At 43.7% G+C, this 24,565-nt stretch overlaps 1 protein-coding gene across 1 annotated transcript; it reads right to left on the bottom strand.

The window, feature by feature from the left end:
* Positions 1-514: 514 nt before the first annotated feature.
* LOC132573312 (lipase member M-like) lies at positions 515-23,086 on the bottom strand. The gene is made up of 9 exons (XM_060240819.1): positions 22,984-23,086; positions 17,952-18,045; positions 17,303-17,501; positions 12,012-12,121; positions 9,825-9,961; positions 8,977-9,123; positions 6,901-6,972; positions 5,386-5,451; positions 515-748 (listed from the first exon to the last, which is right to left on the bottom strand). Exons 1-9 carry the CDS (start codon positions 23,080-23,082, stop codon positions 515-517), a joined length of 1,158 nt encoding a protein of 385 aa, XP_060096802.1. The 5' UTR covers positions 23,083-23,086.
* Positions 23,087-24,565: the final 1,479 nt, after the last annotated feature.

Below are 24,565 nucleotides of genomic sequence, written 5' to 3'. Positions count from 1 at the left end.
ATACTGGAGGTGTCCATAGTAAGGTATATCTTGCCTTGCTACAGTGATTTTGCTTTTGACAACCAGGGGAGCTGCAGTCTACCACATCTCTTCCCACTGGTTGAGCTGCAAGAGGCTCAAAATGGGTTTTCTCTCTGAAGAATTTCATCTTCCCTCCTCCTACAGTGGAAGAGGCAGATTCACTCATCCTGCATAAAAAATGTGGAGGAATACTATTTAGCATGGTTACAGTAAGAGATGGAGACTATGGGATTAAACAAAAGGCTTTATGGGTTTTAAGGCGTTTTATGGGGGGGGGGGAATAATGCATATTATGTAGGTTTTTACTCTGAAACAGTAACATTCCGTTGTCATGAAACCAGTCTCTTTTCTAGGGTGAGCAGGCAATACGCAAGACTGATATCTTAGCAAAGCTCAACGTAATTTATTTTAAGTTATCTACATAACTTTGATCCAAATTTATGCAAGTGGAAGGAGCTTTGTGTAAACTGATCATCCTTAATCCCAAACAGTCTCACAGGTGTTTCTCCATCAGGTAAATGATCTCTTTGTACAAACGCTGAGGAGCATCAAGTCCCCAAAGGAAGTCAAAGTGGTTCCAGTCAGGGAAACATTCATGATGGATGAGGTTAGTGATTCGTGGTAACAAAGCGTCAATTTCCACAGGCTGGCAAATCCAATCCTGGCCTCCATGCCATACTGCTATTGGAACAGTGATCTCTTCTATCCTGTACAAGGGAGGAGAAGTCTGGGGGGAAAAAACAAATGGAATAACAGTTTGGCGGGGGATAACAGAATAACAGAATTGACTAGCAATACTACAAAAATATTACCTATAGCTCAGCATTTAGGACTAGAAATGGGAAAAATTGTGAATGAAAGGCATTAAATTTACCGCCTATCAGGTATTAAGAGAGAACTGGTATAAAATGTTCTTTTGGTGACACCTGAAGGCATTCTTATATATAACACCTAAAGACATTATGCAGATGGACAAGAATTACTTACTTGCTAGAAATGTAAAGAGGAGAAAGGTTTTTTCTATCACATGCGGTGGACTTGCACAAAAGCAAGACATTTTTGGAAATAAATCCATGAAGAGATGCAGAAAATTTTAAAAGTTAATTTTGAACTGAGACCAGAGACAATGTTAAAAAAAAGAGTTGATTGAGTTAGCTAAATATCTTGTGCAATTCTTACGATTCATACTTGGAGGATCCAAAGCAGGGGTGTCAAACGTGAGGCCCAGGGACCAAATCAGGCCCCCAGAGGACTCCTATGAGCAACTGGCTGTCATCTGCTACCTTTTCCCTACAGAAGCCATTGACTGAGGCTTCTCCCTAGGGCGGCATTTCCCATTTGCAGGGTCGCAACCCAGCACAGGGGCACGGAAGCCTCAATACCAGGTCAGAAGAAAAGCCAAAGTTAGCCCTGCCCCAGCAAAGCATGATCTCTGCTTCCTTCCTTTTCCATCTCTCTGTTGTGCAGATAAAAGCTAGGCTTGAAAACTGACACAGGCTTCAAAGTCTGAGCTCTGTTTTGCTTCCTTCCTCCCCCCATCTCTGTGTTATGCAGGTAAATGCTAGGTTTGAAAACTGACACAGGCTTCAAAGCCTGAGCCCCGTTTTCCTTCCTTCCACCCCTCCCCCCCAACGTCTCTGTGTTGTGCAGATAAAAGCTAGGCTTGAAGACTGAAACAGGCTGCAAAGCCTGAGCTCCATTTTCCTTCCTTCAATCCCCCAACGTCTCTGTGTTGTGCAGAGAAAAGCTAGGTTTGAAGACTGACATAGGCTGCAAAACCTGAGCTCCATTTTCCTTCCTTCCATCTCACAATGTCTCAGTGTTGTGCAGATAAAAGCTAGGCTTGAAGACTGACACAGGCTGCAAAGCCTATGCTCCGTTTTCCTTCCTTCCATCCCCCAATGTCTCTGTGTTGTGCAGAGAGGAGCCGGGCTGCCTCTCCTTCCTTCTCCCCCCCCCCACAGTGTTTGAGAGAAAAGCTGGAGTCCAGAAGCACTTTAAACCCATTAAGCGTTCTTCAAGGTATGAGCTTCCATGTGCCTTGCAGTATGTTCTTTTGGGGAGATTTTCCAGGGAGGCCTGGGTGACAAAGAAGGGGGGAGGTGTTTTTTTTTCAGCCAGGAGGGGCAGGGAGTGGGCATGCCAGTAGCTTTTTTAAAAAAACCAACAATCCCTGGACAGAATTGTTGCTGGCTAGGGTCATCTGATGGTGAGTAAGGCTTTTTTTTTTCTTTGTTCCCCCTTCTTTCTTTCTTTGCAAGTGATGCTTTGTCTGTATATTTGGTGCTGGGGGGGGGGGGGGGAGAAGCAACAGTGGGAGGGCTTCTAGTGCTCACTGGTGGACATTCTGGTGCTTTTTGGGCACTGTGTGAGAGAATTTTGGAATGGATGGTCCACTGGTCTGATCCAACATGGCTTCTCTTATGTTCTTTGTTTCCACATTTTTCTTTCCATGGCTTTCTTTTCTTTTCATTTCCTTCCATTTCATTCTTTCCCTTTCTTTCCTTCCTTCTATTTTTACTGGATGAAACTTTTCTGTTCATCATACTGTTGTTGCAGACATAGGAGCTCTGCCAATGAAAAGTTGACACCCCCAGTTGTAGCCAGCTGGCTTTTCTATGAGATTTCTGTGTGAGTGAGAGGTGTGGGCCAGAAAGAGATTATTGATTACTGTGGTATATCTCAACAGCACTGGAAGTGATGGTACTAGAAACTTGGCACCATTTTACTGGTTCTGCTTTTAACAGCTGTCTGACACCAAAATTAAACTCTGACTGTAGATATTAAAAAGAATGAAAGAAGTTCACTGGCTAAATATCTGCACAACATGTTGCTTTTAAAGGCATGGGGAACACAGCCAGTAAAAAGATGCAAACCCCTCATAAATATCCTTTTTAGGATAACTGCAGAAAAGCTTGTGTGAATTTCATATAACTTGAAATTAATTCATTAATTGCAGTACAGTTCTCTGCTATCTTTAACAGCAATTTCTCAATGTTTCAGCCAAGGAAAAGTATGAAAAATAGCTGTCAAAAGATTTTCTTGAAACCAAGCAAGCTTGGTTGTAGCTTGAAGCAGAGTTCCAGTAGTAGCAGCTGAAGGAAGGGCCTACTAAATGTGTCAAATTTTGAGGTAGAGCAGCTGCCAGGACCCAGTGTGGGTGGTACACAGTGCTGGTATTCCTGATGGCAATGGCAACAGCACTCCCACAACTGCATATACTGGCCAGTGCTATTGAGGAAGAAGTGTGTAGGTGGTGCTGGCACTTGAACATGGGCATTAGGAGTGCTTGCAAGCTAGAGAAGAACACACAAACAGATAGGTGCATGCAAGTGTGGGGCTGGAAAGAGAGAACCTGGGAATGTATGAAAAAGTTGCTGACCACCCACTTTCCACCCCCATTTTGGTTCAGCATGAGTTTCAGAGAGATTTTTCTGAAAACAAAGTTACTTCAGAAGAAGAGGCAGGTTTGGGGGAGTGCCCTGGAAGTGACAACACAGGAAGAAATGGAGTTTTGGTTCAGTGTGCCCCAGAAGTGACATAGCTTGACCTTTGACCTGAAAGTGACACCATCGGAAATGACATAATTCCTGTCTCCCAGCTCCTTCCCCAAAGTCTCCTGGCTCCACCCCCAAATTTTAGTGGGCCACAAAGGTGAAGTGTAAAAAATAATGGGGCCACGGGAGGGAAAGTTTGGGAAACTCTGCCCTAGGGGACAAAGTGGAGGGGTAGCTGCTTTGCTAGGCTCTCTCAAGTGCACAGCAGAGCTACTGAGCCAAGCCTCTCTTCCTTCTATTGGCTGAGGCTCCTCCCCCTCCTGGTCCCCTGGGGAAGGAAGAGCCAGAGCTTCCTTTGCTCAGTTCCCTGGATTGCAGGTGAGAGATACAAAGAAAGCACCTTTAAGACCAATGAATGCTAATGTTTTAATCATGGTTTACTTTAAGCTTTTAAAAAATCTTTCATTGTGTTTGTGTGCTTTATAAAGTTTATATTTCTGCTACCTGGCATTACATTTTATGACACACAAGGCCTGGCCTGACAAGGTCTCATTTATGTAATATTCAGCCTTCATAACAAATGAGTTCGACACTCCTGGGTTTCCAGCTAAAGTAAATGATGAAGTTTGTCCCCATGAGAACCATTTTCGTTATTTCTCAACAGGACTCTTTTGCTGGCACTTTAATAGGCTATTTTACCAAGGTAGAGGCTCAGGTGTTGACCCTCTGTGGTATAACTCACCTGCTTCTCAGACTGGGGAGGGAATAGATGAACAGACAGTTTTGCACTACACAAAAACACACACACATTGCCAGCCCAAGTAGAATGCAAGAAATGAGTAATGGAAAAGGACTGGCTTCACAATCTGAGAGTGAAGTACTCCTTAGGGATTTGAGATCACTTGACATCTTGAATTATATTTAACAGGACCCTTAGCTTCCCTTGCCCGTGTTCTCTGTTTTTGCAGCACACCCTCTGCACCTGCACACCCAGCATACGTCAGACTTTAGAATTCAAGGGAAATTAAATCACATGAATTGACACAGGGCGTTTTCGCACTCACCTTCAAGTGGTGCGACCACCCTCCTCACGCCAGCGGATCTGCAGGGATTTCGCACCAGAAGCGCCGGCGCACCCAAAAGAGCCGGCGACTTCCATTGCGAAACCAGCTCAAACGTTTTCCTGCTTCTTGGCGGTTTCCGTTTGAGCTGGTTTCGCGACGGAAGTCGCCGGCTCTTTTGGGTGCGCCGGCGCTTCTGGTGCAAAATCCCTGCAGATCCGCCGGCGTGAGGAGGGTGGTCGCACCACTTGAAGGTCAGTGCGAAAACGCCCACAGTGTCTACGGTGCAATTGAGAGTTTTAATTGCTTAAATAATGACACTTTCTCTTTTTTGCCTGGGATGAGGCACGAAGGACTGCATGGGTGAAGTGCAAAAGCTACAAGAACTGCATATCAATTTGAGTGGCAACTGGAAAATTACAGCTATGCATGCCTATAATCAGGGCTTTTTTGTAGCGGGAACTCCTTTGCAGATTAGGCCACACATCCCTGATATAGCCAGTCATCCTGGAGCCTGCAGTAGGCTCTGTACTATGAGCCTGAGCTCTTGGAGGATTGGCTACATCAGGGGGTGACTATCAGTCATACTTTCAGGGGGAGTTCCTGCTACAAAAAAAAAAAAACCCTGCTTATAATGGATAGGGAAAAAATATAGCAACTGCAGTAAAATAATTAATAAAATGTAAACAACATGAACAGGAGGGAAAGATCTTGCATATTTTTTGAAGGCAGAAAGGATGGAAACTCAGACATCCTTTCATCTCTTTGCCAAACAAAAACAACTGTAAAAGACCAGCAAATAATACCTCGTTGTATTTATCTGCCAGCCCTGAGCCGTAGTCATAATATCGGAATTCCCCTGATTTAGCTACCTAGAAATATGAATGAAAACACAAGGAGTGAGTGAGCATTGTGGCTCTCACAACAAAGCCTAAAGGAAGCATGGGAAAAACAATTGTTAAGCATGTTTTATGATTATCAGTGTCTGGTGAAAGAAAGCAACCACTAAAAATTGTCATATCTATGTCTATTGTCATCTCTATGTCCTTGCCCTCAATTTTTATTTATTAATTTATTGTATATTAATTAAAACATTTGTAAGACTTCCCAAGGGCCAAAGTGGCTGACAATACATAATCAAAATTGGCAACCCTAGTTCCAAGCCATTAAGAGTTTTGAAGTTCACCATAGCCATCACCTTGAATTGAACTCAGAAACAAACTATCAGTCATACTTTCAGTCAATAAAGCTGTTTCAAAAACAACATACAGCACATTACTATAGCCCTGAGGCTGCATTTTCATCAACCAGTTACAGCCATGAAAACCCCTTACCATCTGAACATTTCAAACATTGAAACACAGCACTTTTGGGCAGAGTTGATGCGGTTCCTTTCACATTTCAGGAAACTTGCCCCCTTTGCCACCCTCTTTAAAAGGATTATCACATTCTTCCACCAAATTACTGATTGACACATTATTAATGGGCAAACTTCTGTATACCATTGAGGATCAGGATTAATTCACATGACTTTTATTGTGGCAGCCAGGATGTATAGCCATTTCCATTTTACTAAAGGCAAAATCATTCACTGTCACCTTTGCCATAAACACAGATCTCCAGTGAGCTCACTTTCTCAACTCCCCTTAATCATAGGCTCTCTGGCAGATCTGTTTGTAGGAAAGAAGTCACATGACTGATTCCCTGCCTTGCAAACTGGATTTCTTTCACCAACAGAGTTCTTTCTTCTGCTCTAAGCTATGTTTATTACAAAAAAGAATGACATGACATCATATAAGCTGTTTTGTACCTTCAGACATTTAGTCTAATCTTCAGTATTATGCTCTGTGATTGGCATTAGTTTTCCTATGTCTCAGACAAAGAATGGTTGTTCTCTACATCTTCTACATGAAATCCTTCACTAAGTGGCAAAGACTGATTCTGAAGCTTTGCGTGCAAGCAACTTTTCTACCATCGAGCCATAGTTCCCAAGAGAAAGTGGAAGTTTACTATTGATACATTGGTAATAACAATAGTTAGAATAACCAGGAGTAGTACTTCACTCCATTTGATCCTGAACATCATAACTGTGATTCAGTCTTCTACCTGAGAGCACAATAGCCTAAAAAGACAGATGATTTCTGGTTATAAATAAGTTTCATACAGACTAGCTTAGTATTTCTTCTGTCTAAACTGATTTATTTAGAGTCTAGATCTGCAGGACCATCTTACTCTCTGGTAATTAAATAAATGCTGTTATTATATAAGGGAGATGTAAGCGGACAATATTCAAGAGTTATGTTTATTTTCAGTTACTCTACCTGGCTCCAATGAAGAATATTTTTTACAGAGGTATAATCTGGGAATCGAGATATGTAGACATCTGACCGACTCTGCAAGGGAAATTTGCATTTAGAAAGCAAGTCAAACAACTCTTTTGTGATAGGTCAAAAAAATAGCATTTCAGTCTCTCAAGCAGTTTATCAAGAGAGTTGATTGGAGAGGAGTGATATGCATACCAAAACATAATCACTGAAGTGTGAAATCAACAACTCAAGAAACACTGGCATAAAACCTCTAACATCTGGTACATCAATAATGACTGAAGATTTTACTGTACTTAACCGCTATCTGAAGTTTTCAATGATTCAGGTGCTCATCTGAATGCTTAGTCAGGGCCATCTTCAAACAATGTGAAGTAATTCATTTGTTTGGGTCCCAAGAGGTTGAGGTTCAGCCTCTGTGCTACCCTTTAGCTCTTGAAAAAGAGCAGAAGAAGAAGAGAAGAGTTGAAGGTGTCTTGGTGCAGCTTACAATCATCTTCCTGAAGGTGTCTTGGAGCAGCTTACAATCATCTTCCGCTCCCCACAACAGACACCCTGTGAGGTAGGTGGGGCTGAGAGAACTCTGAGAGAGCTGTGACTAGGCTTGCCACGCCCCAGATCCCAGCGGGAGATCCCCCATTTTGGCAGGGAGAGAGCCCTGCCCCAACAGCCATCATGTGCCTTTCCATCTTGGAAGGCTAGAAGCAGCTTTGGAACTGTTTGCTTTTTGGAAGGTGAGTGTGCCTTTAAATCACTATAAGAGCCAGGCTGAATGCGGGCAAGGTGAACTGGCAGAACAATGTGGCTGTTCCCAGTGAGCTGTGAAGCTATGAGAAAGAAAGGGAAACCAGCACAGTCCCTCAATTTGTTTTATATTCCTCTCAAAAGTTGTTTGCACAGTAAAATAGAGAGTAAAGAGTAAATTTTGGTTTCCCTGTGTTAGTCTGAAGAACTTGGTTGAATATACAGTACAGCAGATGGTTACATTCAACAACTCCCATGAGTAAATTGCCCCAGTGAGATCACAAAAAATATGGGCTTGCAAACTGTTTATTTTGGCTGTGGTGTGTGTGTTCACTTTCATTTAGTGGGAATGCAGTTGCTGGGGGCTGAGAAAATGACTGTATTCAGGAGAACTTCACTGCTGCATTTTTATTTATTTTAGGGAATGGGAAAGTCTCCTGGTTTCACCCCAAAGTGTCCTGACTCCACCCCCAAAGTCCCCAGATATTTTCTGAATTAGACCTGGCAACCCTAGCTGTAACTGGCCCAGTGTCACCCAACTGGCTGCATGTGGAGAAGTGATGAATCAAACATGGTTTTCCAGATTAGAATCTGTTGCTCTTAACCACTACACCATACTGGCTCTCAATTATATAAGTGAGGAAACCAGAGAGAGACCATACCAATCAAAGCCTTCTTACAGTGATAGGGCAGAATACGTCAGCTGATACCATCTGTGCCTTTAAAGGGTGCCATGTTAGGCTTTATATCTCCTCTGACCAACAAAGTGATCCACTGGTGCTATCTGCAGATTTGCCTACACTTTTTGCCTTTCTGACTTTGCCAACCATGTCTGATACTGCATTCAGACATCACTAACAGGTTTTTCTGTGACAGGTTCTTCTTATGGTTATCTCTTCCTCTTCCCTCATGAAGCTTAGTTGTCCAGATCTGGGAAGCCTTGAATCAAGCTCTACATCACCTTTATGTCTGAATGCAGGCAAACTGAATTCCTTCTGATGTGGGATTAAACAGAGATTTAGAATCCTAGTTTAGAGTTGAGGAAACAAATTCAAATTTGTCTGAGTGCCTATATTCAGATGTTGCAGCAAACTGGAGCTTGGTTCAAAGCTTTCCAAACTCAGAAACCTTTAGCATGTAATGAGAACAGGTAGGAGAAGCTGCCAGTTAAGCCTGCACACCCACCCAAAAGCTGTGCTTGTGGTGCTGGAACATAGCCACTATACGACAAATGAAATATTCATCCAGGAAAGGAAGGGTACAATATAGAAATAAAATACACATACCACAAGTCAAGGTCTGTAACTTTTTTTTTTTAAGTGTAAATACCTGATTTAAATTCTTCTCATTGAACCCAGAAAATAGAAAAAGAGCTTGTTTGCAGAGATAGTTCATTGGTTGGTAGCCGCACAGTTTGGCAACAAACGCTTTCAGTCTCCTATTCATTAAGCAGAATTCTTTCCTCCCAAATATAAGCTGTAAGGTTAATTTCGTTATACATTCTTGAGCTAGTTTATATCAGAATGAATTTATATAAGTATTTATATTTCTTTAAAAATGGTATGTAGCACATCTTCAAATTTGCTTATGACTTCCCAGTAAAACACATAAAATTCCAATTTACAGTCAAATAACATAGAACATGGTTCTTAGGAGAAGTACAACCCCATGAAAAAGAGATCATATTATGACTCCTTGCTCAGCAAAATATTACCTTTTTTGTTTTCTGCCCCAGTCCAATACATTTGAATACTCAACTGAGAAAACATGGCTTATTGCAAATAGGAGACACACATTAGGGGTATGTGGCCTAATATGCAAATGAGTTCCTGCTACTTGAATGCTGGGAACACGGATATCTCAGAGCATGCCTTTACATTACTCATATCAAGCTGTCGAACAGTAGCACAAAGAGGGCAAGCTTATTTATTCAGAGCTATATATGCTCATAAGAAGGAGAAAAATCTAGAAATAGATTAAAGAAGGTATGTATGTCTTGCATAATGGTGTATTTGGATTAAATGTTAGCTCACTTCAAAACATCAAGTTCCCTTTCTTTTTCTCATCATGTTACTGTAGCTTTTTCCTACTGCTTTCCAATTTTCCTATCCATTTTAGCAAGAAAAAACTGGAAATTCATAGAATTTTATGTGCCTCAGAAAATATCACGCACATACCTTTATCAATATCTCTGGCAAACGTAGCAGCTGCATCGGGGGACTTACAGAGCCTTCCAAATTATATGAGGGTGCCAAGGCAAAAAAAATCTTTATTTTTTCAGCCAGCTGAGGCAATTCAGAAAATGCTACAAAAGCTGGGGTGGAAACAGAAATTCCATTTAGTGTTGTTGTTGTTTTAAAAAAAAAATGCAACATTTACAGGCAAAAAATATATAAAAATTCACCTTAGTAAGCTCAAAAGTTCCATTTTTTAAATTTCTGATTACAATGCTGAAGTGCTGTAACAGGACCACTGTCCTAATAACTTACATAATATTAGCAGACACAGACCTTAGTGTTCAACTGCCCCAAACTCAAATATGGTTGTTGGGGTTTTTATTTTATTTTTTGTTTTTACATTGAATACATGGGTAACTACTAATTTATATGGCAATATGTCATAACAGACACAGTATGACATGATTTGAAGGGTGCTTTCCCACTTCAGACATCCATTTCAAGTAACAGACCCTATGCTTATCTCATAAATGAAACCTGTGCCAACTTGTGTGGAAAATACTTTACAATTAACGACAGCTGATTTTAACCAATCTTACCCCAGGTGCCCTAAATTTTCACCAATGGTAAATAATATTTTCCTTTTCTTTCAGTAAAATTCCTCCAGCCCTTTAAAATGCTAGAAAGCATCTAGGCATCGATATTTAGAATGAATGCAACAGGGTCTTCATTGGAAAACCAGGAAAACTTTGCCTTGGTGAGCCAGTTTGGTGTAGTGGTTAAGTGTGCGGACTCTTATCTGGGAGAACCAGGTTTGATTCCCCACTCCTCCACTTGGACCTGCTAGCATGGCCTTGGGGCAGCCATAGCTCTGGCAGAGGTTGTCCTTGAAAGGGCAGCTGCTGTGAAAGCCCTCTCCAGCCCCACCCACTTCACAGGGTGTCTGTTGTGGAGGAGGAAGGTAAAGGAGATTGTGAGCCGCTCTGAGACTCTTCGGAGTGGAGGGCGGGATATAAATCCAATATCTTCTTTTATTGCCATATAACCCTTTTATATTATTACTGTAAAATCTTAATCACAATATTAGCAAAAATTTTAAAGCAAGTAATGTATTAGTGTCCATGCAAGTTAGGCCAACTTGAATGATAAAATCTTCCCACTGTTTCCTTTTTGTTAGCTTCACTCCATCCAAGAAAGTTGGTCTGGAGTAGCAACTCAAATTATACAAGCATTCAGAATTTTTTTTTCTTTGTACTAGTCTGCTGACTGTGAAGGCATCTAGCATGTAGTCACACAAACACACCTCCAGAAAGAATCCCAATTTTTCTTGGCTCAGGGCCAAACTACATGTTACTGTTTTAAAAGGCTCCCCAGGGCAACTACAGGGAGCAGCGTTTTATTTTTTGTAAAAAGGAGAGCCCAAACTGGTTGTAATGATGCTGCAAGGGATCGTCATTATCATACAAAAACCAAGCTGGGGGAGTTATTTCTCCAATTTTGCTGCTCCATGTGTACAAATACGCCACATGGAACAGCAAAATCAGGGAAATAATTCCACCCTAGCTGCACCCGACTGTGGATATGTGCGGGAAAACAGCTATTTATTTCTCCAATTTTGCTGCTCCATGTGTACAAATACGCCACATGGAACAGCAAAATCAGGGAAATAATTCCACCCTAGCTGCACCCGACTGTGGATATGTGCGGGAAAACAGCTTGGTGTGGAGGCAGGTGATGCCATTCCAAGTCCGTTTGAGCTTTCCTTTTCTTTTTAGAAGCTACTCCTCACAGCTGCTGTGTGGCTGCAGAAAACACAAGTTGGATCCAGGAAACCCACAACAATTCTTTAAAAATAGTAATGTGAGCTTAGCCGTCAGCTATCTAAAACAGACAGCTCTAAGGGGCTCATAGAAAAAACCCGAATGACTGTGATGAGAGGAAGTTCTAGAAGTTCCATCTATTGGCTGAAAGTAACAGCTTCTGAGCTGGTGCATGCATTCTGCATCGTCATTTCAGTTCTGAATAACTGGAGTATTTGGAACACAATGCACAGCACAAAACTTTCTCTGTGTTTTCACTGTCTCTACGCTATGACAGCAAAGACCCTTCAAAAGTTAAGAAAACCTCTCTTCTATATACAACCTTAATACCACATCTATTCTTAACCATAATACCATAATACTATACCTATACTGCTTCCCTGAGAATGGCCAATATAATAGATTTGCTGTTGTCCAGTTTTCTGCAGAATAAAGTCTATGATGGCAGAAAGGTCAAAGATGCCCATTTCATGAAAGCTGGAAAGCAGAAACACATATGTATGCATAAGATTTGCTCATTTGCACTGGATCTGAGCCTAGAAAGCATTAACAAACATCTTTAACAGTCTTCAAACACTTAAAATTTACAGTAAGGCAGAACATCTAGGCCATCTGGTTCCAGTCTAAAACCAAGCAGATTAAGGATTCAATAAAAAGGAACATTTTAACTGGGTTACTGTTGGCTTGACCTCCTTTTCTCCTTGTGTGATAACCAGCTACAAATCATGCTCTGTCCCTTCTTTTGGAACTACACCAGGAGGGTACCTCCCATGGAACTGCAATTCCTCAACCCTGGCCTTTCTTTCAGGGCATGCCACAGCATGGTGCTCACTTCGTAAGGGCTATTAGTGGGGGAGGTGAACAAGCAACCTGTGCCTTGGGGCTTTATTTGAGTGCAGGAGTGGAGCAGTACGTTTCAGTAGGCAGCCAGTTCTACTTGCTGTCCTTTGAGGGAGGGCCACATTGAGATCTCCCTCCTGCTTGCAGACCTTTGGTTGTTGTTGGTCCTCTGTCTTCAAGGCCTTTATTTGCCCCTTCTTCATGCCCATCTCCCAATGTCCTTTCTTTTAGGTCCAGCAGGACAGCACAAGTCAGTTTGGATTGTAGGTCCCAGAGTCATACATAGGATCTATGCAATTTCATCTGGATGGGAGATGCCCTCAAGCTGGAGGATTGGCTCACTATCTCATGCATTAGGTTCGGGGGAATGCACTGGGAAGCTTTGGTATCAACTGTCAGGCATCACATCATCCATCATGGTCCTCCAGACGTCTTGGCCATCCAGTTAGGCAAAAATGACCTCACTATCAAGGAAGGGTAGGTCTCTTATTGGTCAGGGATGTGGACTTGCTGTTCTTAGTCTCCTGACTCCCAGACATATGATTCTTCAAGTATGAGCTTCTGGAGTGGCACAACTGTCATGGGGCCATCTCCCTGAACAAGGTCAATGATGCAAGGCAGAAAGTGAGCATGGCAGTGACTTATGCTCATGTGGGATCCCAGGATTTACCATCCTATGGAGCTGCCCTAGCATGTAGGCTGGGGGATGGTTGGTGCCTGTCATGAGCCCTGACGAAGAGGACCTGGAAGGGTTAACAGACCTGGAAGAGTTGTCAACCATTTTCTCAGCTGAACAAACAGCAGCTGGCCCATCAATCACTCTCCAGGCATCAGTGTCAGCTGTTGATGATCAATCTCCTCCAAGCTCTCCTCTTCCCATCTCAAGAGTTCGAAGCACGCTCCGGAAAGAACTTTCAGAGTGAAGACAGGAGGCACGCCGATGCTTCAGATCTCTCAGCCCTGAGTTCTAGCAGAGTCACTGCCACCCATGGAGCAGGCTGATTGAGACTCCCATATAGCTCCCACCCAGGACCTGGATCCTTGTGGAAGCAACAAGTCTATTCTCTGGCTTGCATCCACGCTCCTTCCTGATCCCTGATCCTGACCTACTTGATTTCCTTGGCACCCTGACCTTTTGGCTTTTGGACATTGACATTGACTTCTGATTCCAGTTTGTGATTCTGCATTGGTGACTTGGATCCTGCTTGACTTCATGGACTTTGTCCTTGGACTGGCTTTGGATTCCTGCCTGCCTGCATCCTGAGAACATGACAGTGCCATTGGCTCACAGGCAAGTCACCCAGTGCTGAATTCATGCCGAACTGTTTAGGCAGGCTTTTCTGGTTGACTGAAAATGGGCTGCCACCGGACATCCTACAGAAGCTGGTGGTCATAGTCAGAACCTAATACCGCCAGACTAGACTGAGATAGCGTAATAGTTTTTAACCTATAAATGTATTATGGTTTATATGTTTTTATGGAATTGATTGTTTTTAGGATATTGTAAGCCGCCCTGAGTTTATATGTTTTTATGGAATTGATTGTTTTTAGGATATTGTAAGCCGCCCTGAGTCCAATGATTCTGCATTGGTGACTTGGATCCTGCTTGACTTCATGGACTTTGTCCTTGGACTGGCTTTGGATTCCTGCCTGCCTGCATCCTGAGAACATGACAGTGCCATTGGCTCACAGGCAAGTCACCCAGTGCTGAATTCATGCCGAACTGTTTAGGCAGGCTTTTCTGGTTGACTGAAAATGGGCTGCCACCGGACATCCTACAGAAGCTGGTGGTCATAGTCAGAACCTAATACCGCCAGACTAGACTGAGATAGCGTAATAGTTTTTAACCTATAAATGTATTATGGTTTATATGTTTTTATGGAATTGATTGTTTTTAGGATATTGTAAGCCGCCCTGAGTCCGCTTGCGGAGAGGGCGGGATATAAATATAAATATAAATATAATAAATTAATAAATTAATAAATTAAGTTGTGCCAATGCTCCTGTAATTGTGTTCAATAAAAGCCGTTGCTTGTTTCTCCTCTTCAGTTGATGTGTCCTCTTCATTATTCACCCCTTTGCCCTCCCTCCCTTGTCCCTAAGATCACAAATTGTATCTGCTCTTTTGCACTACTAGAAAAATAGTTTGGATCCAAATCAGTATTGTTTAGGAATCAATTCCATATACATGGGTGACAGAGAGGAGGTCATCCAGCTATTGGATGTGACTTGAAAGTTGTCCTCATGTTGATGCCTTAGGCTTATAGAATATGTTCAGCTGAATAGAGTGTTTACTAACAAGCACATGGGTATATTCTGCCCCTTGTAGTATTTATGATTATTTTATCTCAAATTTCATGAGAACAATCTTCATTACAGCTATGAATGCTCCTTGACAAGGTTTATTTACAGGATTGCTGGGTATTCTCTCATCAAAACACTGGCCACCTGCAAGTTTAATTAGTTTAATGGAGGCTGAAGCACCACATAACTTTAGACTATGCCCTGGCTGCTACACCGAGAGAAAGAGCCTATAAACCAAATCAGCTCTAAATCTCTAATCACAAAGAATTGCTTATGTTCTCTTTTGCTTGGTGTGATTTGAATGCATTTTGCAATGCTTTGATGATGATAGGAACAACCTGATATTAGCAATTAGAGGTGGAGATTTTACACACCCAGTTTAGAACTGCATATTTAGAAAGATAAAGCCAGGAATACAGAACCAGGAATACAGAACCATTTTCACCCCTTCCTTTTCATAGATCTGTAAATTATTGTACAGATTGGACCCTAAATTAGCAATTTCCATCAATTCCTCCTTCTTGTTGTATATCCCCTTCATGTCATTGAGTACCCATTCCCCAGAAGCAGAATTTTATGGAGATCAATGGGGTACACGGCAGTGTGGGTGGGGGGATAGTTCTCTTCTGTTAATGAAAAATTTAGTCTGGAGTCAATCCATAGAGAACCATTGAAATGATTGAACTTTATGACATGCAGCATAAACCCAGGGCTTTTTTTGTAGCAGGAACTTCTTTGCATATTAGGCCACACACTTCTGTTGCAGCTAATCCGCCAAGAGCTTGCAAGGCTCTTAGTACAGGGCCTACTGTAAGCACCAGGAGAACTGGCTACTTGGGAGGGTGGCTTAATATGCAAAGGAATTCAGGCCCGTAGCTACAAAGGGGCCTGTGGGGGCACAGCCCCCTGACGTCTGGATGAGGCCCCCTGACTGGATGCCCTAACCAGTCTCCGGGGCCTCTGCCATAGCTCCCCACCAGCAATTTGGCCGGGGGCAGAAGCAGTCTCAGCCTCCCCCTGGAGTTAAAGGGCCAGCAGATCAGCTGTTTCACAGGCCCTTTAACTCCAGGGGGGAGCTGGGGGTTGCTTTTGCTGCGGCTCCACCGGCTGTTTTAGTGGCTGGGAAGGAAGGGAGGGTTGTGACAAAAAGAGAAAAGAAAGGTCTTCTCTTTCCTCCCTGCTGCTCTTGCAGCTGCCCGTCCTTCCTCGCCACTAAAATAGCTGTGCCTGCAGGGCAGAAGCAGCGGCCCACCTCCCTCCCAGTTAAAGGGCCCGATGATCAGTTGTTTCGCAGGCCCTTTAACTAGTAGGGGGGCTAGGGCTGCTTCTGCCTCCACCCCATGCTATTTTAATGGTGGGGAAAGAAGGGAGGGTGTTGGCAGGGGCCGGCAAGGAAGAGCCTCCCTTCCCTCCTCTCCCTTCCCTGCCACCACCCTCCCTTCCTTCACAGCCACTTGCCCCTTCTACTCTCACCTAGTCCCCATCGCAGCAGCTTCTCCTCACCCCTTTTCCTCCCTCCCAGCCCCGATCGCCACTACTTCTCCTCGCCCCTTCCCCTCCCACCCAGCCCCGATCGCCACTGCTTCTCCCCACCTCCTTTCCCGCCCTCCCAACTCTGATTGCTGCTCCTTCTCCTCGCTTCTTCCCCTCCCTCCCAGCCCCAATCGCAGCCACTTCTCCTGCCCCTCCCTCCCAGCACCGATCGCAGCCACTTCTCCTGCCCCTTCCTCTCTCTCCCAGCACCGATCGCAGCCAGTTCTCCTGCCCTTTCCCCTCCCACCCAGCCCCGATCGCCACTGCTTCTCCTTCCCCTTCCCCTCCCACCCAGCCCAGATCGCCACTGCTTCTCCCCACCTCCATTCCCATCCTCCCAGCCCTGATTGCAGCCACTTCTCCTCACCCCTTCCCCTCCCACCCAGCCCCATTGCAGCGGCTTCTTCTGCCCCTTCCCCTCCCTCCCAGCCCTGATCGCAGCAGCTTCTCCTTGCCCCTTCCCCTCCCTTCCAGCCCCGATCGCCTCTGCTTCTCCTCACCTCTGCTGCCTGCCTCTCCCCCTGCCTATTCCCATGAGTAACCCCATGCCTGCCGCCTACTCGTAGGGCTACTTATGAGTAGGCAGCAGATCTGGTGACTGGGGCAGGGTGGAGCTGTGCTGCCTAGCCAGAAGGGCTAGGGCCAGCCCTGCCTGTCACTACAGGGAAGGTCATATGGGGCGCTGGGGGGCATCAGTGCCCCCTGAAAAAAGTAAATGCCCTCCAACCTTCCAAATCCTGGCTACAGCCCTGAAGGAATTCCTGCTACAAAAAAAGCTCTGCATAAACTTACACTTCAGCTACATTTAACTCACCTACACTTCAGTCACATGGGTGGCATACAGCTATGTTTCACCTACCAAGGTACCTAGATGAGAGTAAAATCTATATACAAGGAACATACTTAAAATTCCCAAAAAGTGAAAGTCAAATGGCTTCTTGAACGCCACATTTTTAATCACTGTACATCAAATTAACTTACCTGAACTCCCAAAATTGCTGTTGGTCAATTGTAAGGAATTTGTGTCTTCTAGACCAGGAGTTGCCTCTGCTGTTTCCAATCCACACATCATATCCAGCATCTGCTAGAATGAAGCCCAGGCTATTATCAGGCAGGTCTGCTACCCAAACGCTGCCTTCCATATCCAAACAGTGTATCAGCAGTACAGCAGCTTTTGAGCCTGAAAATACAAAGACTTCTAAAATTAAATAGTTGGTAAAAAAGCAAACTTTTTCAAAAAATCAAAAATCTTTCCCCAAGCCCTATCACTTAAGTTACAGGGCTGCCAGCAGGAAATATCTAGTTATTGGGGTGGGGGATGGGGAGGAGCTGAGAAGGGTGAGATTTGGGGAGGGGAAGAATCTCAACAAGTTACAATGCCATAGAGTCCACTCTCCAAAGCAGCCATTTTCTCCAAGGCATCTGATCTGTTATCTGAACTGTAATATAAGGAGATCACCAGACCCCACCTGGAGGCTGGAAATCCTACTCGTAGGTCTTTGGCCTGCATTCTAATCATAGCAGACACCCAAACCTGGTTGTGTATTTCATCATGAGAATAAGAATGAAAGCAAAGCTTCATTTCTTTTTTAGGAATAATGGTCTTGTATGTTCCTAAATTTTATTTCACCTCCTGGAATTCTGTTCAGGCTCAGAAAATAGTCATCATACGTAAGGACCTCATATTCTTCTGAAGGATATCCCCAGTACTGGATTCTCTCACTCTGTAAGAATACCACAACAAAATTAGTTCAATATTTTAAACAAACATTTAAAGTAGTTGGCTGAAAGCTGCATTCCCCAAATGCTTTTTTTTTAGGGGATGCAGGAGAGATCCTGACCTGACGTGAGACCCTAGAGATTTTGCTTATCGTGACAGGGTTTAAATACCAAATTGAATACATTTTTTTTAAATTGGAGTTGGATACCAATGCTTTTAGCTTTAATGGAAGGGGAGTTCCAGATCATCTTCCAGTCACTTTCATCTAGCCTTTGAGATAGCAACGTTCAACGTTCATTAAATTCCAATGCTCAATATAAAAGAGTGGATTTGAATGAAGAGAGTCAATTAAATAATGATATATTTTAGAAAGCAAGTCCAGATTGTTGGACGAATTGTAAAACTAGGCTCCCCATATCATATGTGATGGGAATGTCCAACAGTGTCAAATTTTTGGAATAAAGTGGTAGAGCAAATAAAACTTATATTTGATCTAACCATTCCAGTAGATTTTAAACATCTTTTATTTGGTATCTGACCTGATAAGTCGGCAAATAAAGATAAGAAATCTTTAATCTCAACAATGTTAGCGATAGCTCACATGACGATTGTTAAAAACTGGAAACCGCCATATACCCCCACAATTAAAATGTGGTATGATAAGTTATGGGACCATTATGTAATGGAAGAGACAATGGATAACTTTCTTTGATAATGATACTGATTTGGCTATTGATTATTATTTGCTTTGGGCCCCAGTTTTGGAATTCTTTGGGAAAATTTCTTTTTTTGCCTAATAGAATGAATTACAGGCCATTTCTCAATTCTTAATATCTAGCATATTATGTACTGTTTTTGTAAACTGTTTGTTTTTGTAAACTGTTTGTTATGTGCATCCAATGGTCAATGTATGTTAGATTTATATTTTATTATTTGTATTCCCTATGCTCCCTTTGTATTGGATTAGATTTATTTAAAATTAGTTCAGTATTGTAAACAAACATTTAAAATAGTTGACTGGAAACTGCTTTCTGGAAATGTTTTTTTTTTTTTTTTGGGGGGGGGGGGATGCAGGAGAGATCCTGACCTGATGAGCTAAGATTTATTTATTCATTTATACCGCCATTTCTCTCCTACAGGGACCTGAAGCAGCTTAACATTGTTTTCCTGTCCTCCATTTTATCATCTCAGGAAGCCTGTGAAGAAGGTTAGGCTGCGAATGTGTGACTGGCCAAAGGTCACCCAGAGAGCTTCCATGACAGCAGGTCAAATCTGGGTCTCCCAGAACCTAGTTCAACATTCTAACCAGGACTTTTTTTGTAGCAGGAACTCCTTTGGATATTAGACCCCACACCCCTAATGTAGCCAACCCTCTAAGGGCTCTTAGTACAGGGCCTACTGTAAGCTCTTGGAGGATTGGCTACATCAGGGGTGTGTGGCCTAATATGCAAAGGAGTTCCTGCTACAAAAAAAAACCCTGATTCTAACCAATACACAACACTGGAAAGATTGGTTTACTGTGATTCTGCAGAGGGGAAGTAATATTTCTATTTGGATCTGTTTGCATTCATGGGCTATGAACCGAATTTTCTATGTTTAAAAAGTGATCTGTAGTCCCAGAAAAGGCAAAAGTGAACAAACAAAGAGATGTGAGTGAGTTTGAAATAAGATTTCTAAGATCCTGTTTTTCCATCACCTGCTGTGATATTCCAGATACAAGCTATCTTCTTCCTTGTTTCACATGAAAATAAATGTCTGTAGAAGTCCCAAGTGTCTTACTCTTCAGGCCAAATGTTCATCATGACCCCATGTGTGAAACCTATGAAGCAAATGATGTAACTGTCCTTGTATGCGGCAACTGAGGGAACAAAGGCAGGTGCGCAAGGGTATAGCATGAGACTGGCCCCAAGGAAAGAGTAATTACACTGAAACTTTACATTTCTTCAAGCAGGTGTAACCCCATAATAAAAATTTTATTTGTACCTCTTTGATGTTCTCCATAGTTTCACTTCACAGGGTGGAAATCACATGTCTGCTGCTAAGCACATGAGTAAGGGCCAGTCATTATATCTAATAGCCATGGCTAAATTCAGAGTTCTGCAAACCCAGAGCTTTGCAAGAAAATCTTATTTAAAAACTAAACTGGGGACAATTTTCAGCAATAATCCCACAAAGGTCAGCTAGAAATGGTGTGTGGAAGAATAAAGCTGACAGTGGGAGGCGGTAGAGATACAGACCACTAGGAGAGTTGACAAGAACAGGGGAGGCAGGCTAGAGCTGGTGTGACTGGCGGTGGAAAAATGAAATTGTCTTCCCTTATGAGACTTTAGGGTTTCCTTCCTTTTCATACAATAATGGGGGTGGGAGTGATTACTTAGAATTTATTCCATACCAAACAATGGATGAGCATTTGGATATTTGTGGCCCAAATATATATACAAAGATACTTTATTTAAAAAAAAACTTATTCAGGTATCTGGAACAATATTGCAATATCCCTGAATTTTGTTATTCATGTCCTGAACAATTCAAGAAATGTTCAGGAAGGTTCAGGGGCAGCAATTTAAGGCTCCCAGGGGCAGCACCAGCTATGCTCTTGCAGCACCATGTCCCATGGGAAAAGTTCCCAGGAAAATTTCCTGGGAGATCAAGGGATGGATGCACTATCATTTGCCTGTTTCCCACCCTCAGCAGAGGACAGGGCTTTTTGGTGGCTTGGGGGTCAAGTAGCTGCTGTGTGAAGGGAGGAGAGGCCAGAGGGTGGTTTGGGTGAATAAGCCAGCTTGGTGCAGTGGTTAGAGTGTGAGACTGGATCTGGGAGACCCAGATTTCAGTCCTCACTTGTACCATGGAAACTAGGTCAATGACCTTGGGCCAGAGGCACACTCTCAACCTAATCAACCTCAAAGGGTTGTTGTGAGCCTAAAATGGAGGAAAGGGGAATGATGTAAGCTCCTTGGGGGAGAGGGTTGGAAATGAATAGAGCGAATGAATGGAGTTCATAACTGTGTGTCTTCTTTAGGAAGTGGGGGCTTCTGTCACCTGGGGGAAGGCATCTTTGAAAGTAACACTGAGGAGACAGGGGATCACATAGGTCAGGGACGGCCAACGGTAGCGCTCCAGATGTTTTTTGCCTACAGCTCCCTTCAGTCCCAGCCAGCATGGCTGATGGCTGGGGCTAATGGGAGTTGTAGGCAAAAAACATCTGGAGAGCTATCATTGGCGACCCCTGACATAGGTGCACAGAGTCAGTGGCTAGGGAGGAGCCAATGCAGCAGGCAGACTTGTTGTTTTTGGAGGTTGTGCATGGTTTCCATTGCAATACATTACTACCACAGTGCTACATGTAGAATTAATGAGGCATGCAGAATGGTTTTGGAGCGACAGTCTCTGAGCACAGATTGCTCTGGGACTGGAATTACAGAGCCCAGAGTGGAATGATGGCCATTCTAGTCCCAGACCACCTCTGCTCCACTGAAGAGGCAATCGGGGGATCAGAAGGTAGTGCTGCATGCCCCCACATCTGGCCACCTCTCCTGCTCTGCCACTGAAAAGGGTGGTGCGGGAATGCCCTTGGCAATGTGGCTGGGTTTCTGGGAAGCATGCCCCCCCCGGTGAACAAATATATAGGGTGGAAACAACAACTTCCCTTTCCCTTCTGCCCTTCAGGGACCCTCTGCTCTGAGAAAGCATTGAGGCAGCAGCGGATGCCTGTGCAGCAGACAGTTCAAACTCCTCCCCACTATCAGGTTTATGGATATGCTGACAAGACTTAGTCCCTTTAAGGCAGGGGTCCCCAACCCCTAGGCCACAGTCTGCTACTGGGCTGCAGCCTGTCCACAACCAGACTGTGAAGCCTGATGGCCCCCCTGCCACCACCACCCTGCCACAATGAAGTTTAGCTCCATCGCCCCCCTGCCGCCACTGCCTTCTCTTTCTCCCTGGTGCTGCAATGCATCACGCTGCTGTATCGTTGACGTTATCACTGCCCTCCCTCCCTCAGATCACTCTGAGCTGAGCAGCGCCAAAACTGGGCCTTACCAGCTTCGCTGCAGCCACGCCATCTAACACTTTGAAGTTCTCGTGAGAGAAGACTTCTCTTCCCTCACTGCCGGTTCCAGAAAGGGGGGGAGAAGTCTTCTCTCTTGCAATCTTCAAAGTGTTAGATAGCGCAGCTGCAATGAAGCTGGTAAGGCCCAGTTTTGGAGCTGCTTGGCGCCATCTGAGGGAGGGAGAGCGAAGAAGATGGAGCACCAGGCTGCAGAGAGGAAAGATGGCAGGAGGGGGACCCAAGCCTCATTGCGTGGGCAGCAATGGAGCTAAACTCAGGTGGGCTGCTTCTTCAGCCGGTCTCCCACCACTGTGGAGGTGCTATGAGGGGGGCGGGCGACAAGGCTACGCAGCACATGGGGGCCGGCAAGGCTTTGCAGTGCCACGGGGGTGGGGGGCAGAATTTGGTGCCCCCACCCCGCCGGCCCTGGGGCCGCAGTGGGCGGGTCAGCCCTGGTGCCGGTCCCCGGTACCAAGAAGGTTGGGGACCACTGCTTTAAGGGTATGGGTGTGCTGCTGCTGACAATGAGCTGAACTCCTGTGGCCTGCCGCTCTCCACCACCTGTTTGAGAGGGATGCTGGACTCCACCCCCCCTTGCCACGTGGCTCCTGACTGGTTCTGGCAGCCCAGTCTATCATAGTTCCACTGCCGCCACACAATGCCTCCACTGAACACAGCAGCACAGTTGCTAGGGACACTACCTTGGCGACACTCAGGAAACACTGTGAGTCCACCAACTTCGCCTGCTGGTCACTGTTTAACTTATGCCCATGAGAAATGAACTAGTGCTCCTGTTGTTATGCAGTGTCCAGCCACCAAAATGCAGGCATGGCATACAATAGCTCTATAAAACGACAGCATTGCTCATTTTTATCTGATATCTCAACTTACAATATTCATAAATTGTTCAGGATTCTGTTCTGTCTTGTCGTTGACTTCCTCTGAATTTACATGCCCTAGGACAATGATCACAGTCAGCAATATCCACATGCTAGACAACCTACAAAACAAAAGAAAGTTTTAGACACTTTCAAAATGGGAATTACTTCTTTTTTTCCAAATTCAGAAACAGCCTGCAACAGGAGATTGCAGGGGTTCCACTGTCCTGAGTTTTGTAATGATTGTAAAGATTGTAATTCAGCAATATCCTGTTGCAGTCTGTTTCTGAAATGATGTTGAAGTGAAACAGGTTGCTCAACTTTGTGAATCTTGATTCCAGATTTGTGTCCATTCATCTTTTGGTATACCCAAGCCACAAGAGCACTGGGTTCAGCTGCTGGGCAGTAGTTGGTAGGGTCAAGCCACTGGGCTGGTCAGTGGTCACTATTAGGTTGGCACAGGGCTTTGCTGCTTAGCAAAGCAGTAATGTTAAAAGACATTATACAATAAAATAGTTTTTATTTCCAAGAACTGCGAATAGTTTTTGCAGATGTTCCATTCAAGTAGAATTAATCAATTCACCTTGCAGTGTGATTCCCAGTTTCAACTAATACCAACACTGTACCACAATTGTATACACATGTACAGATATGCTCTGCATCCACATTGATCCTCCTCCCCCTAACCTACCTGTGACCTTTACCATTCCCCACAGCAAACAGTAGAGCTAATGCAAAAATAATTTTAATCTCAAGCAGTTTTTCTGTTCACTGCTTTCACTTGTCACTGTTGCCCTTCATATAGCAGAGCAAACGAACATAAAAGAAAGGACTAGGGACAATAGATTTAAGAACAGATGTGATTAAAGAAAACTCAGTAAGGGATTAGGCGATTTTGGATAAGATCACCACAAACACATTTCAAATACCCCCTCACCACTCCAGAGAATCATGTAAACAAAAATTGCTTACATACTTTCTCTTATGTCTCCAAATGAAAAAAAAGAAGTCCTGTGATTTTATTAAATAAAAGTGAGAGGTGGGTTTCAGGGAGAAGTCCTGGCATATTGCCCCTCACATGCCCCTGAAGTTACAGGCCCAACTGACTTTCTTTGTATGAAAACAAGAAACTCAGTTTTAAATGGGAAAAGCAGGAGAGATGGAAGAAATGCCCCAAAAATTAAAATGGTAACATTATTTTAAAATAAGGCAATAAAACACCACAATTCAAAGAAGCATTCCAGAAACAGCCCATCAGGATAACACCCAGATTCATACAAAGAAAGACAGAACTCACCTAAAGAATCCTTTAGTTCCTTTCATATGTCTCATTTCAGGCAGCATAAATAATAATGTTCCTCTGATGACAGAAAGCAAGTAAGTTTTGGTGTGCCTTTGGAAAGGTTTTGCTTACTAAAGACAAACAGAGACCTGTCTCTCATTCAGCAGCTACCTACAGGGCTCACCTGTTAACACTAAACCACTCCGGGATATGGCAGTACCCAGCAAAGCCACAAATCATATATTGTCCTAGAACCATATATTGTCCTGGAAGATAATAAATAGATAGAGGATGGATGGATGGATGGATGGAT

Source organism: Heteronotia binoei, chromosome 6 (assembly GCF_032191835.1).
Source record: "Heteronotia binoei isolate CCM8104 ecotype False Entrance Well chromosome 6, APGP_CSIRO_Hbin_v1, whole genome shotgun sequence".
Classification (NCBI taxonomy): Eukaryota; Metazoa; Chordata; class Lepidosauria; order Squamata; family Gekkonidae; genus Heteronotia; species Heteronotia binoei.
Note: the sequence above shows the minus strand (reverse complement) of the source record. Positions and strands in the feature narration are given on the sequence as shown.

Bases quoted from the DNA above. Each gene is read 5' to 3' on its own strand.
- LOC132573312 (XM_060240819.1), bottom strand. From the start codon at position 23,082: ATGTGGATATTGCTGACTGTGATCATTGTCCTAGGGCATGTAAATTCA. The intron at 9,962-12,011 runs GTATAGTATTAT...TTTCCACCCCAG, and splicing joins TTCTCAGGGAAGCAGTATAG to CTTTTGTAGCATTTTCTGAA. The intron at 5,452-6,900 runs GTAGAGTAACTG...TCATATTTCTAG, and splicing joins ATATTCTTCATTGGAGCCAG to GTAGCTAAATCAGGGGAATT.